Genomic DNA, 16,636 nt, shown 5'->3' with positions numbered 1-16,636 from the left:
AACAGCCAAGTAGAATTTTTTCCGGTTTCTTTGATGAATAGTATGTTCAGATGAACGGCATTTATCTGAAATTGAAATATTTTGCAACATTATAAACGTCTTTATATTCACTTTTGATCCATTTAAAGCATCCTTGCTAAATAAAATTATTAATTTCTATAATTTCTTAATCCCCCACTAAAATAAATAAATAAATAAATAAGTGAGCATATTGATAGGAGCAACTATATTATTACATAAGCAATCACTAATATTGCCCACATGATTTTATATCATAGATGCAGACATGCTTTGTATGTATTATCATGCAGTACAAAAACAACATGCTATATCTGAGAAACTAAATTATTATTGTTAAGCACATGTTTGAACAGATATTTGCAGACAGAGTATTTCACTGTAATGATTAGTCTAAACATTCTTAGACATTACTTTTATATCGTCTAAACAATACTTTTACATAGTATTGTTTATAGAACGTAAAACCATCCTCACGCCATACAAAATTTAGATGTAATGAAAGGTTGCCTATCATATTTTAAAATGTTGTACTCGATTTCTCACATTTTAGTTTGGAATTATAGTTTGGAAAATGTCCAACTAGTAAATACACTTAAGTTTATGTCACAACAACACATTATCTAATGCAAATAAGAAACATTACTTACTCTGCATGAAAGATCTCCTCCACTGGCTTGCACTCGCTTTCTGTTTGTGAGGTAAACATAAAGCTTATTCCTCTCAGCACGTCTTCTTCTGAGGTAAGGCTTTTTCCTCTCAGTGCGTCTTCTGAGGTAAATACAAGGCTTTTTCCTCTCAGCGTCTTTTTGCAAAAACAAAAAGTATCAGAGATGAAGATGTTGCTGCTTTGTTAACGGTGATGTGGGCGTTTATATGCTGTGCATCTCACGTGGAGATTTGTAATATCAATTGAGCGAACAGTGCGTGTGTCACGGGTTGCTACTGTGAGGAGCACGGAACGAGGAAACGAGGAGACCAGGAGTACAAACCAAGGAGTTTATTTACATCGCGGGGAATCACACATAGCACAAGGGAGTTGACATTCACAATACCGGACAAACACTGAACACAGGGACTCGGACTTTAAAGCAACAGGACTAAGGAGACACACCTGGAACCATTGGAGATTACATGGGGAACACCTGGGATAAAATCAACATAAGAAACACCTGGGGAGCAAGAAACAGACCAAACATGGAACAAAGTCCCCCTCCGGAAGGCGTGTCCTCACGCCATATAACATCCAACGGGGAGGGGGGGTGGGCGCTCTGGAGGTCCCTCAGGAAAGACACGGGACAGAGCGGTACCCCTTCGGGGCGCCATGGCGGAGCAGGGGACTCGGGAGGCCTCCTCGGCCTCGGCCCCAGCCCCCGCCTCGCCCAAGAAAAATACTTGGGGAAATTTAAGGGGCTGTACTCGGGGCCAGGAGCCCTCCATGGGATTAACGGGGGATCAGGAGCCCTCCTTGGGCTTAACTCAGGATCAGGAGCCCTCCCTGGGCTTAACGGGGAAACAGGAGCCCTCCCTGGGCTTAACCGGCGATCAGGAGCCCTCCCTGGGCTCAACTGGGGATCAGGAGCCCTCCCTGGGCTTAACTCGGGATCAGGAGCCCTCCGGGGGCTATACTCGGGAACAGGAGCCCTTCCTGGGCTGACCTGGGGATCAGGAGCCCTTCCTGTGCTGAACTGGGAATCAGGAGCCCTTCCTGGGCTTAACTCGGGAACAGGAGCCCTTTCTGGGCTGAAATGGGGATTAGGGTAGCGCTTACGTGGTGCTGGCACTGGAGGGTGCACTAGAGGAGCAGGCACAGCAAAGTGCTTTCGAGGAGCTGGCACCGGAGTGAGTTTTGGGGCTGGAGCTGACACTGGAGCAAGCTCTGGGGCTGGAGCCAACACTGGAGCAAGCTCTGGGGCTGGAACCGACACTGGAGCGAGCTCTGGAGCAGGAGCCGACACTTGAGGGCGCTCTGGAAGGTGCTTACGATGAGCGGGCACTGGGGGGGCGCTCTGGAAGGTGCTTACGAGGAGCTGGCACTGGGGGGTGCTCTGGAAGGCGCTTACGAGGAGCGGGCACTGGGGCTGGAACCGACACTGGGCCCACATGCACACTTGTTGGGCTTGCCACATTAATGTCCTTTGGGCTTGCCACATTAACGTCCTTTGGGCTTGCCACATTAACTGCTCGCTGGCTTGACTCGGGAACTGCTGGCTGACTTGGGGGAGCCGTGGATGGCGGCGGGCTTGACCTCGCCGCAGCCGGCGGGCTGGTTCTGGCTCGGGGCAGGACGCTCTCCAGACACCGGAGGATTCCTTGCCTCCAGCTCATTCCTGTGGTGTCTGGGAGGTCCACGGGGCGATGGTAGTTGGCCCCGTGCCAGAACAGCGAGTTGATGGTAGCGTCATCGAGGGCCGTAGCCGCGGCGAGCTGGAATAACTCCCAGGAATACTCGACAAAGGGGAGATTGAGGCGAGCTAGGGCAGAGAAGCGAGCGGCAATTTCCATAGCCGCGGGGAAAACAAGGAAAACTAAAACTTTTCTAAAAGGCGGAAAAAACAAACGCGAGGAAAAAGTCGCCGCTCACTTTCTGTTTTGGGTCCGGTATTCTGTCACGGGTTGCTACTGTGAGGAGCATGGAACGAGGAAACCAGGAGTACAAACCAAGGAGTTTATTTACATCGCGGGGAATCACACGTAGCACAAGGAAGTTGACATTCACAATACCGGACAAACACTGAACACAGGGACTCAGACTTTAAAGCAACAGGACTAAGGAGACACATCTGGAACCATTGGAGATGGCGGGCGTGATCTAATTAGAGATAATGAGAACAGGCAGGAAAAACTGGACCTCTCGTTGGTTTCATATGTATTACTTTATCACAGAATATTTGTTTTCGGTAAGAGTTACTTTATTTAAGAGTAGGCATGCCATATATAGTTCGCAGGGACAGTGAAGACTGAGAGTGCACCCTGTTTGTTTTCTTTATTTTACAAAAGCACAAAGTTTTGTTGATATGGTGAGCATACACAAATAAAAGTTGACCCTTTACAGATTCAAGTCATGTATTACTTTTATGGGTCCAATGAAAGGTGACAGAGCATTTTAAGTTATTTTCTCTGTCATCTGGAAAATATGCAAGTGCTCCCGCCGGCACTTTTGCTGACCCCAGGCGGTTTTTAATTCCATATTCAGTTGTCAGTTTTTGCTTTACAACTAAGTATTAGTTCATTTGTATAAGGAACAAAATATAATTCAGTTTCGGTATTATATTGTTTAGGCAATTTCTAGACAAATGAATCAGCTGAATGTTACTTTTTCATTCTGGTTTTAGGCTTTCAAACTGTGGTATCACTGAAAAAGGCTATAAAGCTCTGGCTTCAGCTCTGAGATCAAACCCTTCACACCTGACAAAGTTGGATCTCACAGGAAATGATCCTGGACAATCAGGAGTGAAGCAGCTCAATGATTTACTACAGGATCCAAACTGTCAACTGAAGACACTGAGGTGAGACGTGATGAAATAATTCAAAATAAATATATTATGTGCAGGCTACATTTATTTTAGATATTATTTTACAATTATCTGGATCAAAATGATCAGATCAGATGCTGCAGGTTCTGTTGTACTGATGATGACAGTCAACACAGTTTAGTTGTGCTGCTATTCTGGAATATGGTATAGCTTGATAATTAACATTTTACTCAACTCGTTTGAATGTTTCTGAACACACTGAAGTTTAATTTCCATCAAGCTCAGATTCACTCCGTCACTGAATCTCTACAGCAGGTCTGTGAGTCTCCAGATGATCACAAACATTCAGTTTCACAAGCCTGTTTTCTCTGTGCTGATGTTTCTCACTACTCCTGCTTAAAAGCCAGAAAGATCTTGAGGCTTTTAATGTCATACTCTTTATTCATACCGAAAATCATTCAATTTAATTCAAGTTTATTTGTATAGCGCTTTTCACAATACAAATCGTTGCAAAGCAACTTTACAGCAAATTAAGTTTCTACAATATTTAGTGGTAGCTTATCAGTGGTGACTGTCAGTTAATGTACATGTGGCAGACATGTACGGAAAAATCAATTAAAGACATAATCAAACAGACAATGAACACTATTAACAGCAATTATTATATGATGCAATCAAACTTATAGCAAAATGTGGTAGTTCTGTATGTTGTTTCAGGGTTGGCATCATCTCTTCTCAGGTGTTCTGGATCCAGACTGAAGCTTGTGTAAATCCTAGTTACCACAGGATGTCAATCCTGTGGCAAAAACAGAGAAAAAAGTAGAGACATAATTAACGTAGCTGCTGTTCCAACCAAGCAAAATTGATTTGTTTAACCCAAACTAAGGAATAATAATGTGCATTTGATCAGATATAAGTGCGCCTCCACCCGGCAAGGCGAACTGTGCCTCCCCTCCCGGGTCTGTAAGTACTCGACTGGCCAGCGATGCTTACAGGCTGTGGAGAAGCTGCCTCCGCCTTACATGCTATGGCGTTACTGCAGGTTCTTCAGGCTAAGGCACTGAGGGACCTGCACGAGGGTGGTCATGACCCAGAAGTTCTCAAAGAACTCCGTACCGCTATGGACCTCGCGCCACGAGCGACGAAGGTCACTGTGCGGTCTCTGGGCTGTGCGATGTCCACGATGGTGGTCCAGGAGGGCCAAAGCGGGCTGTGTCTGGTCGATATGAGGGACGCCGACAAAGTTCGGTTCCTTAATGCCCCTGTGTCCCAGACCGGCCTCTTCGGCGATGTGGTCGAGAGCCTGGCCCAGCAGCTCTTGGCTGCACAGAAGCAGACGGAGGTGCACACCCTGCCCCGGCGGGCAGCTGCTGCCTCCACCCGTCAGCCGGCCGCAGCGCCCTAGGCCTCAACGAAGGCCTTACTCACGCACCCTCTGCTAACCTGTGGAACCAGGTAAGCATTGCATCGCACACTCAGACCCTTCTTCGGTCCGCTTACAAGCCACCCGAGTTGGGTCCCTGCATTCCACCTCGCTGCCCCACTGCGGGTACGGCAGTGGTTCCGTTGGTCCCGCTTGCACGGTATCTGGGTGCCTGGCTAGAGCTACCCAGCCCGTCTCGCTGGCTTCTGCGGACCATCAGCCTCGGCTATGCGATTCAGTTCGCCCGGCGTCCCCCCAAGTTCAGTGGCATCCACTTCACAACAGTGAAGGTGGCCGATGGTCCTGTCTTGCGGGCGGAGGTCGCAGTCCTACTGCTGAAGGATGCGATAGAGCCGGTCCCTCCATCCGATATGAAGTCGGGGTTTTACAGCTCCTACTTCATTGTACCCAAGAAAGGCGGGGGGTTACGACCAATCTTGGACCTGCGTGTCTTGAACCGGGCCCTTCACCAGTTACCGTTCAAGATGTTGAATGCAGGAACGCATGTTCAGGTGCATCCGTCCCCAAGATTGGTTTGCAGCAGCCAACCTGAAGGACGCATATTTCATGTGTCGACCCTTCCACAACACAGACCATTGCTGCGGTTCGCGGCCGAAGGACGAGCATATCAGTATGACGTCCTGCCCTCCGGGCTCTCCCTGTCGCCCTGTGTCTTAATGTAAGTTGCGGAGGCACCGCTTGTTCCTCTGAGAGAACAGGGCATTCGCATTCTCAACTACCTTGACGACTGGCTCATACTCGCTCAGTCTCAGGAGCAGTTGTGCTAACACAGGGATTTGGTGCTCTCACACCTTAGCTTGTTGGGCCTTCGGGTCAACTGGGAAAAGAGCAAACTCTCCCCGACGCAGAGGATCTCTTTTCTTGGTATGGAGTTGGACTCGGTCGAACAGACAGCACGCCTCACGCAGGAACGTGCTCAGTCGGTTTTGAACTGCTTGAATACATTCAAGAGCAGAATGGCAGTCCCAGTAAAACAATTTCAGAGGCTCCTGGGGCATATGGCAGCTACGGCGGCAGTCACGCCGCTGGGGCTGCTTCATATGAGACCGCTGCAGCACTGGCTCAATGGCCGAGTCCCGGGGTGGGTGTGGCAACCACTCCAGAGAATCCATATAGTAGACCCTGTTGAGCTCCTCCGTCCCCTCATCAGCCAGACGTGGTGGAGCGTCCAGCGCCAGGCCTTCACTCGTTGAATCCTTGAGAACCGGTACAAGGCTGGGTTCCATATGTAAGACCTAAGGGGATCACATATGTGTAAAGTCCACGGTATAGCCTGAGTGCCCGTGTTTCCCCGGCAGACTTCTGCCATTCTATGAGGGTTTCAATCACCTCCAATCTTCCATATGCACCTAAACGGATGTTCATATGTGTATTTGCTTCCGAAACCTCCTTCGGGAACGATGGAACTTCCGCAACGGAACGGGTATGTTTTCCCAGTGTTATCCATTCCTACTGATTGGGTAGTGCCATAGCAGCAGTAGCTGGTCCTCTTGTGGTAAGCCCTGGCCTACGCCAAAAAGTAGGGGCGCAGGTGGCTTCCACGCCGCAGACTGAAGGCAGGTCACTGATGTGAGGCCTTTAAGGTCTGACAAAATTCATGCCTCTCAGGATGAGCATGTCCAAGGAGAAAGGCTGAAATTCCAAGCGGGAGGTTGGAAATACTGGGGAGGTTTATGACTCTTTGTCTCCAAGCATGGTATTTCGCATATATAATTCGATTGGGTGTTGATGCACAAACTAGTAAAGATTCTTAGATTACATGAATGAGTGGTTCTATCATAAGCATGCATAAAACTGTATACAATTCAAAAGACATTATACACAAACAGTAATAGTATACACAATGTCCTGAGGAGATGTGTGTTCATTCACAGAAAGGTTTTCCTATGAATTAATTAGAGAAGAGTGCATTTTTACTGTGCATTGTATCTTTCCTATGGAAAATGTAGTGAGAGGGAGAACTCTCAACATGCCATTAGGTCATAAAATTTATCTGGTCTAGCAAAGGTGTCATGGTTGCCATGGTAACCAGTGGCCTGTGGTCGTTCGCAGACATCCTGGCACCCAGCATGTTTATTGGGTGAGGGGTCTGTGATAATTTGTTAATCTAATGAATAATTGATTTGTTAAATCAAATGAAAAATGGTGTCTGATTGGTCCAGATGCTACACCTAGTTAGGTACGCAGGAGCTAACCCATTAAGGGCCTTATAGGCAAGTAATAATATTTTGTAACTGATACGATGGAACTTAATAGGTAGCCAATGCAGAGACTGTAAAATTGGGGTAATATGATCATATTTTCTTGACCTGGTAAGGACTCTAGCCGCTGCATTTTGGACTCATGAAAATCATGATCTAGTGAGCTTTTGCTGTTCTGTTCTATGGGACTTTTCTGTTCTCCTGAGCTTTAGGACTGAGTGTTGCTGTAGTTTCTTTTAAAAAAGACTGTGATCACTATCTTTGTTTTTCAAATAGTTGTATATTACAACAATTAGAGCTTTTTTTTTTTTTGAATAATAACAGGTTTTTGTTTTGGTTTTTTTATCTTGTCAGTCGTTTTTGTAATGCAATGGACCTTTAGTTCAGAACTGAATTGTACCCTGCTTCATCTTCTCTTCTCCAGGTTTTTGGGTCCTGCTGCAAATGAAGCCTTTCAGTATGTGACTGGAATTGTGGGTAAAAACCCGTTACTCCTGAGAGAGCTGAATCTGAGTGAACGTGAACTCGGAGACAAACGAGTGAATCAGATCGCTGCTCTACTGCAGGATAAACACTGTGAAATCAACACACTGAAGTGAGTATTGTTAGTTTAGGTTACACTTTATTTTAAGGTGTCCTTGTTACATTGTAACTATACATTTAATTACCGAGTAATATTAATTAACAAAATTTACTTATGTATATTATGTACAAATGTACTAATGTTAGGGTTAGGATTAGGGTTTGTCTTAGGGTTACTTGCATGTAATTATGCATAATTAATTGTTATTATAATTGTAAGTACATGTAACAAGTTTAACAGAGTGTTACCTCAGTTTATTTAAAATGTTACATTGCTTTTTATAGTAATTTTACAGTAGTTGATAATATTTCCTCATTTGTTTGAGTCAGAGTAGTTTTTTTTTCTCAGCATCACAAAGAGACACTATAAAGTATCAAAATTATACAAGCAATTAAAAAGTTACATCAAGCTTTAAACTAGGAATGTGCTAATCCAATACTCATATCGGTTATTGGCTTCGATACTGTCATTCTTTGTCAGATCGGGTATTGGTCAGACAGGGCTGATCCAAATCCACTATTTTATAACTGTTCTGTTACTGTTAAGCCACGCAAAAGATATAAAAGCGTTTTAAAGTAAAATAAAGTTTGTGCACTATATTTCAAGTCTTTTGAAGCCATATGATAGCTTAATGTGAGGTACAGATAAATATTTAAGTCCTTACATTAATGTTCATGTAAACTATTTTCTCCGGCTTTCAGTCATTCTCTGTTCAATTTAAACCCTGGTCATGTTTGGTTACGACAGTCAGCTCGGTAAAACTCTCTTCAAGATCATTCTCAGTGTTCCCATTGTTATACTTGATTTGCAGATAAATGTCAATGATTTTGCATAAAAAATTACTTTTTATCTTGCTGAGGTTTTTTGTTGTTTCTAAATCATGTTACTTGCTACTGGGTGTCTGTTATAACTGTTAAAAGAAAAGGCTCAATAAACTGTTGCACAGATATAATACACTACACATCAATATCTCTTCCCTTTGTGCTTTGAACTTTTTAATGCGAAGCGCTGCATGCTGTGACTCCGTGTTGCTTCAAGCACATCGTTCTGTGCACCGGATACTGTAAACGCTTTGTGTCGCCCTGTATTTGTTTTGTCCTATCAATCGTATGTTGTTGCCTCATTACAAAAAATGCATTTTAATTTTGTATTCTATATTTATATATAAATATATTATTTTTCATAAATGGATTTTATAGCAATACAAATGTGTAACATTTTACCAGATTTAGTGCTACACTTTTATCTGTTCCCCAATAAATAATGTTTTTTTTTTCACTAAATGTTTTGGATTTATAAAATTATTAATAATAACACTGATTTTTCTAGAATAACTTTTGCCACTGAATTATCCACTAACCTAGTTTATTATACATTTTTGTCAAAGATTATGAATATACATATATTTTTTTCATATTTATTTGTATTTTATTTTTCTTTATAATGAAGTAGTCCATATTTAGTAGATTGTGAAAGAAGGATTAATAGTTCCACGCACAGAAATTCTACACTGATTTAAAAGAAAAGGAAAAAAACTGCACTTTCCCAGGTTAATTCTGTGTAAATTTAAGTGATTTTTGTGACAACATAACTGTTCATAACTGGTTTTAATTTAATGTTTGTGTTTCACAAAATGTAAAATGTCTTATTTTGGTCCAGCATATACTGTAACTTGTAAAAATTCAACAAGGGCGTTTTAAGAATCAGTGATCAGTTTCCTTGTCAGTGCAGCACTAAAGCAAATGAACTGCCTTTTCCAAAACTTGTTTGAATGTCCTCCAGCTCAAGAAAATATTTTTATTCTTTAAATGAAAACGTGCAAAGAAAAATCTTTTAAAAAGCAAACTATCTTTGTTGTTGACTGATTGTTTAGTTTACAGTATGTTTGAACATTGATCTGTGAGACAAGTGATTTATGTCAATAGTGAGTAGACAGTAACAATTTAATCTGTTAACATTAGCCAACATGAACTAAGAATGAACAATATAGTTTGACAGCCTTTATTAATCTGTTAATATTAATGGATTAACTATTGTTAACAAAACTTTTGAATTTAAAAATGTATTAGTAAATGTTGAAACTTACTTTAAGGTTATTAAATGCTGTACTAGCTGTTCATCATTAGTTCATGTTAACTAATGTTAACTGTCAGGGAAAACACAGATTCAGTTGCAGGTAACAGAAAAGTTTATTACGCTCTCACTGAGCAATAGGAAAAACAACGGGAACAGAAAATAGAGGAAGTCCAAATCAAAGTCCACAGGACCAGGATAGAGCCTCTCAGCAGGGATTGACGCTGCATCACGGATGTCGTTAGGATCGAAGTTACACTGACCAGAGCGTCGTTCGTGACGCAGTGTCGAAGACTCACTGAGCTCCCCGATGAGAGTGTTTAGCCTGCAGAGAGGGGCTGGGGGGATGTATCCGAGTCAGTCTCTCTCAACAGTCAACAGAGACTGAGATAGCCAGGGCAGGTAGCAGAACAAATATAGTCTGGCAGGATGAGAAGGAGCAGTTCAAAACTAAAACAAAAAGCAAAACAGCACTTGGAGCCTAAACAGACACAGTACAGCAAGACAAAGCAAACATGACAAGATGGTCACAAGCGAAGCGTTGCACAACATACAACAATGGTCTGACAAAGAGACACCTGAGAAGAGATGATGCCAACCACTCAGAGGACCTCAGATGATGCCAACCCTGAAACAACTTACAGAACTACCACATTTTGCTATAAGTTTGATTGCATTATATAATAATTGCTGTTAGTAGTGTTCATCGTCTGTTTGATTACGCCTTTATTTGATTTTTACGTACATTTCTGCCATATGTACATTAACTGACAGTCACCACTGATAAGCTACTACTAAATATTGTAGAAACTTAATTTGCTGTAAAGTTGCTTTGCAATGATTTGTATCGTGAAAAGCGCTGTACAAATAAACTTGACTTGACTTGACTTGACAAAAGACTGAGCACGAGAGGATCTAAAATAGGGGAGAGCTAATGAGGAATGAATGGCAACAGGTGTGATAGAAAACACAAAAGAGAATTATGGATAACGAGTGGAAGGGGAAAACGCCACACTGACAGCGCAGCACGTGGTGAGCTGTCAAAACAAAACCCATGTGCTCAGAGACAAGGCACACAGACCCTGAGAAAGACAAAACACAGCAGATCAGACCGAAGTCATGACAGTACCCCCTCCCGCAGGAGCGCCACCAGGCGCAACCGGGAGGGGCTCACCTCGTTGCCAGTGGAAGTCCTCAATCAGAGTCTGGTCCAAAATATCTCGAGATGGAATCCAACGCCTCTCCTCAGGACCGTTGCCCTCCCAGTCCACCAGATACTAGAAACCCAGACCACGGCGTCTAACGTCCAAAAGCTTTCTCACAGTGTAAACTGGAGTACCATCCACTAGACGGGGGGGAGGACACATGAAAAACAGGGTGAACCTGACCAAGAGTGGGAGAAAGCTTGAGCTGCACTGCCACCGGACTCAGGACCTTGGTGATGCGATATGGCCCAATAAACCTGGGTGCCAGCTTACGAGAAGGCACCCGGAGAGGCAGGTCCTTGGTAGAAAGCCATACCTTTGACCGCAAACATACTGGGGAGCCGGAGTCCGGTGACGGTCAGCCACCATTTTGGTCCGTCTGGAAGCCTGGGCCAAGGCCTCCTCAGCCCTCCTCCAGGTGCGCCGACACCTACGGACAAAGGCCAAGGCAGACGGGACCGTGGCTTCGGGTTCCTGTGCAGGGAAAAGAGGCGGTTGATAACCTACAGAACATTGAAAAGGAGACATAACCGTAGATGCAGCTCCCTGTTACCTATGTCATAATTCCGCTCAGCAGGGCTCAGACGGTGAGAAAAGGCACAAGGGAGCACCTTCTCATCTTTGGGGAACCGCTGGGACAGGACCGTGCCTACCCCGACATCAGAAGCATCCACCTCAACAATGAATTGCCATTCAGGATCTGGGAGACAAAGAACAGGAGCAGAGATGAAACGGGACTTAAGAACATCAAAGGCCTCCTGAGCCTGTACATTCCATCTGAACGGTACCTTAGGTGAGGTGAGTGCTGTTAAGGGTGCAGCAACCAGGCTAAAGTTCCGGATGAATCGCCTATTGAAGTTGGCGAACCGCTGCAACGCCTTCCGCGAGGGGTTGGCCACTCAGCTGCGGCCCTTACCTTAGCTGGATCGGCTTTGATCCCCTCCGTTGAGATTATATGCTCCAAGAACGAAACAGACTTGGCATGGAAAACGCACTTCTCCGCCTTGATGTACAGCTGGTTCCCCAGCAGCCATTGTAGCACCTGACGGACATGTTGAGTGTGAACCTGCAAAGAGGGAGAGAAGATGAGAAAATCATCAAGGTACAGAAAGACAAATCTGTTCACAATGTCTCTCAACACATCGTTCACCAGGGCCTGGAAGACAGCTGGGGCGTTAGTGAGCCCAAAGGGTAGGACCCGGTATTCAAAGTGTCCCGTTGGGGTGTTGAATGCTGTCTTCCACTCATCCCCCTAATGTATACGGTTCAAATGGTAGGCATTACAGAGGTCTAGCTTGGTAAAGACCCTGGCTCCCTGTAGCAACTCAAAGGCTGACGACATCAAAGGCAGAGGATACCTGTTTCTTATGGGGATGTCCTTAAGGCCCCGTTAGTCAATGCAGGGTCGCAGGGAGCCATCCTTCTTCTTAACAAAGAAGAACCCAGCACCAGCAGGTGAGGAAGAGGAAGGCATTTAAGGATTCCTGAATATTCTTGTCCATGGCCTCTCTGTCAGGACCGGATAGGGAATACAGATGACCCTTGGGCGGAGAAGTCCCTGGGAGGAGATTGATGGCACAGTCATACGGCTGATGAGGAGGTAAGGATGTGGCCCGGGACTTACTGAAAACCCAACAAAGATCGCGGTACCCCTCCGGGACCCCGGCAAGATCTACCTCCTCAACCTGAAAAACAGAAGACACAGAGCCAGGAGACAAGGCAGCACCCAAACAAGACGCAAGACAAGACTGACTCCAAGAGAACACAGAATTGCCAGACCAATCCACGTGAGGGTTGTGCTGCACCAGCCACGGGTGCCCTAGGACAACGGGACCACTCGGGGAATCTAGGAGGTACAGCTCAATCACCTCACGGTGATTGCCAGAGACAATAAGACTTACGGAAGGAGTGGAATGGGTGATGGAGGAGATGAGGAGACCATTAAGGGAGCGGACAGAGACGGGAGAAGGAAGTGGAATGGCAGGAATATCCCACAGCAACAGAGGCATCCAGGAAGTTGCCTTCGGCGCCTGAGTCGACCAGTGCAGAACAGGAATGGAAGGTGTCCTTATACTGAACAGAGACCTTTAGCAGGGTACGTGAGATGGGGGAGTCGAGATAAGGAGTAGCGCCCACCAGGATCCCCTGGATTACTGATGGGCTCCGGCTTTTAAAGGACACTGGATAGCCTGATGGCCTGGCTTCCCGCAGTACAGGCAAAGGCCCCGAGTCAAACGATCCTGCTTCTCCTTAGGGGTAAGGCAAAGACGCCCCTCTTGCATGGGCTCTGGGTCTGTTGAAGGAGACAAGGAGGTGGAAGCAGCATTGGAGGCACCCTCCTCCTACATCCAGGAGGATTGAGCTGTCCACCGCTGGCGTCAACGATGAAGATGCCCCTCCACATGGAGTGCCAGCTCCACAAGGGTGTCAAAATCATGAGGCAGCTCGTGAGTAACGATCTCATCCTGGATGTCGTCATCCAACCCCTCCGAAAACCTTGCACGTAAAGCCGCCTCGTTCCAGTCACAGGCGGCCGCCAGAGTTCTGAACTGGATAGAATAATCCGTAACTGAATGTCTGCCCTGACTCAACCACGCCAACTGGGAGGCTGCCTCATCGCCCTGAGCAGAGCGGTCAAACAGCTTGATTATCTCAGCTCTGAAGTCCATGAATGTGGCACAGAATGGAGCACGAGCGTCTCACACAGCCGTTGCCCAGTCCCGGGCCTTTCCTTTAAGGAGGGTGATAACAAATGCTACTTGGGACTCCTCTGTAAAATAGCGGCGAGGCTGGAGTGAAAAGACAAGAGAGCACTGGGACAGAAAGGCCCGGCAGGAGTTGGGATCCCCGTCGTATGGCGGCGGGCTATTAACATGGGGTTCAGGCTCAGCATGAGACAGAGAAGGGCCAAAAGCAGCATTTGATCTGCTGGCCAAAGCTTCCTGCTGGAGCTCTTGTATCCGGACATTGAGATCTGCTACTTGGGCTGTCAGGCACTCAACCTCCCTTGAAGTGGCAGTTAACTGACTGCAATGCTGTCCCAGAAGAATGCCTTGTTGACTTACTGCGACTCTGACTTGGTCTGCACCTGCTGAATGCATGACTGGTCAGACCGTTCTGTCAGGGAAAACACAGATTCAGTTGAAGGTAACAGAAAAGTTTATTACGCTCTCACTGAGCAATAGGAAAAACAACGGGAACACAAAATAGAGGAAGTCCAAATCAAAGTCCACAGGACCAGGATAGAGCCTCTCAGCAGGGATCGATCCTAGCGTCATCCGTGACGCAGTGTCAAAGACTCTCTGAGCTCCCCGATGAGAGCGTTTAGCGTGCAGAGAGGGGCTGGGGCGATGTATCCTAGTCTCAACAGAGACTGAGATAGCCAGGGTAGGTAGCAGAACAAATATAGTCTGGCAGGATGAGAAGGAGCAGTTCAAAACTAAAACAAAAAGTGTATGGAATATGTGGAATATGTGGAATGAATGCGTAAACTAACTTGGATATATAGATCACATCTTAATGGGTAAGTTTGCTAAATTTTCAACCTTTGCATAACTTTGTATTGTCAGTAGTATATTTAAATGAACAATGTGTAGTCTTACTCCATGTTACCTGCACCCAGATATCCCTGTTTATCTGTCAGCAAAAGTCTGCTGCATGGTACAAAACACATAAGTTAGTTGATCATTGTAGATCTGAATTGTCTTTTCTCTTTCTGTCTTCAGTCTGTCTGGGTGCAGTATTACAGCGAAACAGTGTCTCATCCTGACGTCAGCTCTGAAATCAAACCCATCACACCTGAGAAAGCTGGATCTGAGCTGGAATGAACTAGGAGACTCTGGAGTGGAAAACCTCAGTGATCTTCTGATGAACCCACAATGCAAGCTAGAAAAACTAGAGTAAATACAATTAAAGTTTTTTTTTTAAGACAACAGGTCTTAAATTATATTGTTTATAACAGTGCACTGGTTTTGCCCTATTGGTCACATTTTGTATGGAAACTAATTGCCTGCTGTAGTTCTTCAATAAGGCGATCATTATAGATCTGAACTATCGTTGTTTCTCTTTCTGTCTTCAGTCTGTGTGATTGCAGTTTTACAGAGAAACAGAGTCTCATCCTGACTTCAGCTCTGAAATCAAACCCATCACACCTGAGAGAGCTGAACCTCAGTTTGAATCAAATTAAAAACACAGGAGTGAAACACTTATGTGACGTACTGAAGGATTCACACTGTAAACTGGAGAGATTGAGGTCAGTAACATTTACATACAAGAATCAAAATGATTAAAATCACACAGCAGTTTAAACCAAAATCCCTTTATACTCAATATCTCCTGATGAGTCTGATATTATATTATTACAATATAATGATGTTGAACGCGTCACCATTTTTCTCAGTAAATGTATTTCTAAAGATGCTGTTGACATGAAATTTTCACCAGATGTTGATAACAACCCAAGTAATCCATACATACACATAACTTAATTTCTGAACTTATTTATCTTGCTTTATTTGTAATAAAATAGAATGACACAGGGCAAAAGTATTGAACTACTGAAATTTATTTAATACTTCATACAAAAGCCTTTGTTGGTAATGACAGCTTCAAGACGCCTCCTGTATGGAGAAACTAGTGGCATGCAATGCTCAGGTGTGATTTTGGCCCATTCTTCCACACAAACAGTCTTCAAATCTTGAAGGTTCTGTTGGCCTCTTCTATGAACTCTGATCTTTAGTTCCCTTTCAGTCAGTCACTCTCAACGTCATGTCGGTGACCGACGAATTGGGATCTCGCTTAGAGAGACCAATCCACTTCGAGTGTAAACTAAATGAGCCAATTCACATTGGCATGCGATGATTGCATCCAGCTGCCGCTGATCACAGTTTGAGCATAAAAAGGCAGCCAGTGCAACGCATACCAGCTTTTCGCTTCGGAGCCGAGCAATCACATCGTTTTGCTCCTGACTACTCTACTGAGAAAAGAAGACTGAACAAGTTCAGCGCGCTCTTTGGAGCTCTTGATGTTGGCGGAACAGCGCTTCAGCGGTGGTGAGTTCCCGTGTCGAGTGGGTTGCACACAACAGGCTGCACTACCCCCTGTTTGTGTTGCAGACAGCCATCTCCCCTGTGCTATTCAGCATGCTAAAAGAGCTTTTTTTCTCTAAAACAGTATTCACGGTTGCGTCTTTGTCAAGTCAAGTCACCTTTATTTATATAGCGCTTTTAACAATACAGATTGTGTCAAAGCAACTGAACAGCATTAATTAGAAAAATAGTCTGTCAATAATGCAAAATGACAATAGTAAACACTCATTTACAGTTAAAGGCAGTTCATAATTTGAATTCAGTGATGTCATCATCCAGCTCAGTTCAGTTTAAATAGTATCTGTTCTCTTGTAACAGAGAAGCTCTGATTCAGGGATTTGAAATCTGGCAACCGCACACATGAAAGCTCGTAGTAGAGGCGTGTACAGCAGTCCTCAATAATATTTTGTCTCCTTTTTTAGACAAAAATAAAAAGAGATTTTGGTAAAGTTTTTATTTTTGTAATACATTTTAGCCTCGTCTTTTATCAGAATCAGAATCAGAATCAGAATTAGCTTTATTCGCCAGGTGTGTGCAAACACACGAGGA

At 44.7% G+C, this 16,636-nt stretch overlaps 1 protein-coding gene across 1 annotated transcript; it reads left to right on the top strand.

The window, feature by feature from the left end:
- Positions 1 to 6,950: 6,950 nt before the first annotated feature.
- LOC107719924 (ribonuclease inhibitor-like) lies at positions 6,951 to 16,451 on the top strand. The gene is made up of 5 exons (XM_016527476.1): positions 6,951 to 6,962; positions 7,643 to 7,734; positions 14,726 to 14,899; positions 15,079 to 15,252; positions 16,406 to 16,451. Exons 1-5 carry the CDS (start codon positions 6,951 to 6,953, stop codon positions 16,449 to 16,451), a joined length of 498 nt encoding a protein of 165 aa, XP_016382962.1.
- Positions 16,452 to 16,636: the final 185 nt, after the last annotated feature.

Source organism: Sinocyclocheilus rhinocerous, unplaced genomic scaffold (genome assembly GCF_001515625.1).
Source record: "Sinocyclocheilus rhinocerous isolate Xijiao unplaced genomic scaffold, SAMN03320098_v1.1 scaffold8112, whole genome shotgun sequence".
Classification (NCBI taxonomy): domain Eukaryota; kingdom Metazoa; phylum Chordata; class Actinopteri; order Cypriniformes; family Cyprinidae; genus Sinocyclocheilus; species Sinocyclocheilus rhinocerous.
The sequence above is the reverse complement of the archived record's forward strand: the minus strand, read 5'-3'. Positions and strand labels throughout refer to the sequence as shown.

Excerpts from the sequence above, each read along its gene's own strand:
- LOC107719924 (XM_016527476.1), top strand. Across the intron at positions 7,735-14,725 it reads TGTGAAATCAACACACTGAA|TCTGTCTGGGTGCAGTATTA; the intron begins GTGAGTATTGTT and ends TTCTGTCTTCAG. Across the intron at positions 15,253-16,405 it reads TGTAAACTGGAGAGATTGAG|AGAAGCTCTGATTCAGGGAT; the intron begins GTCAGTAACATT and ends CTCTTGTAACAG.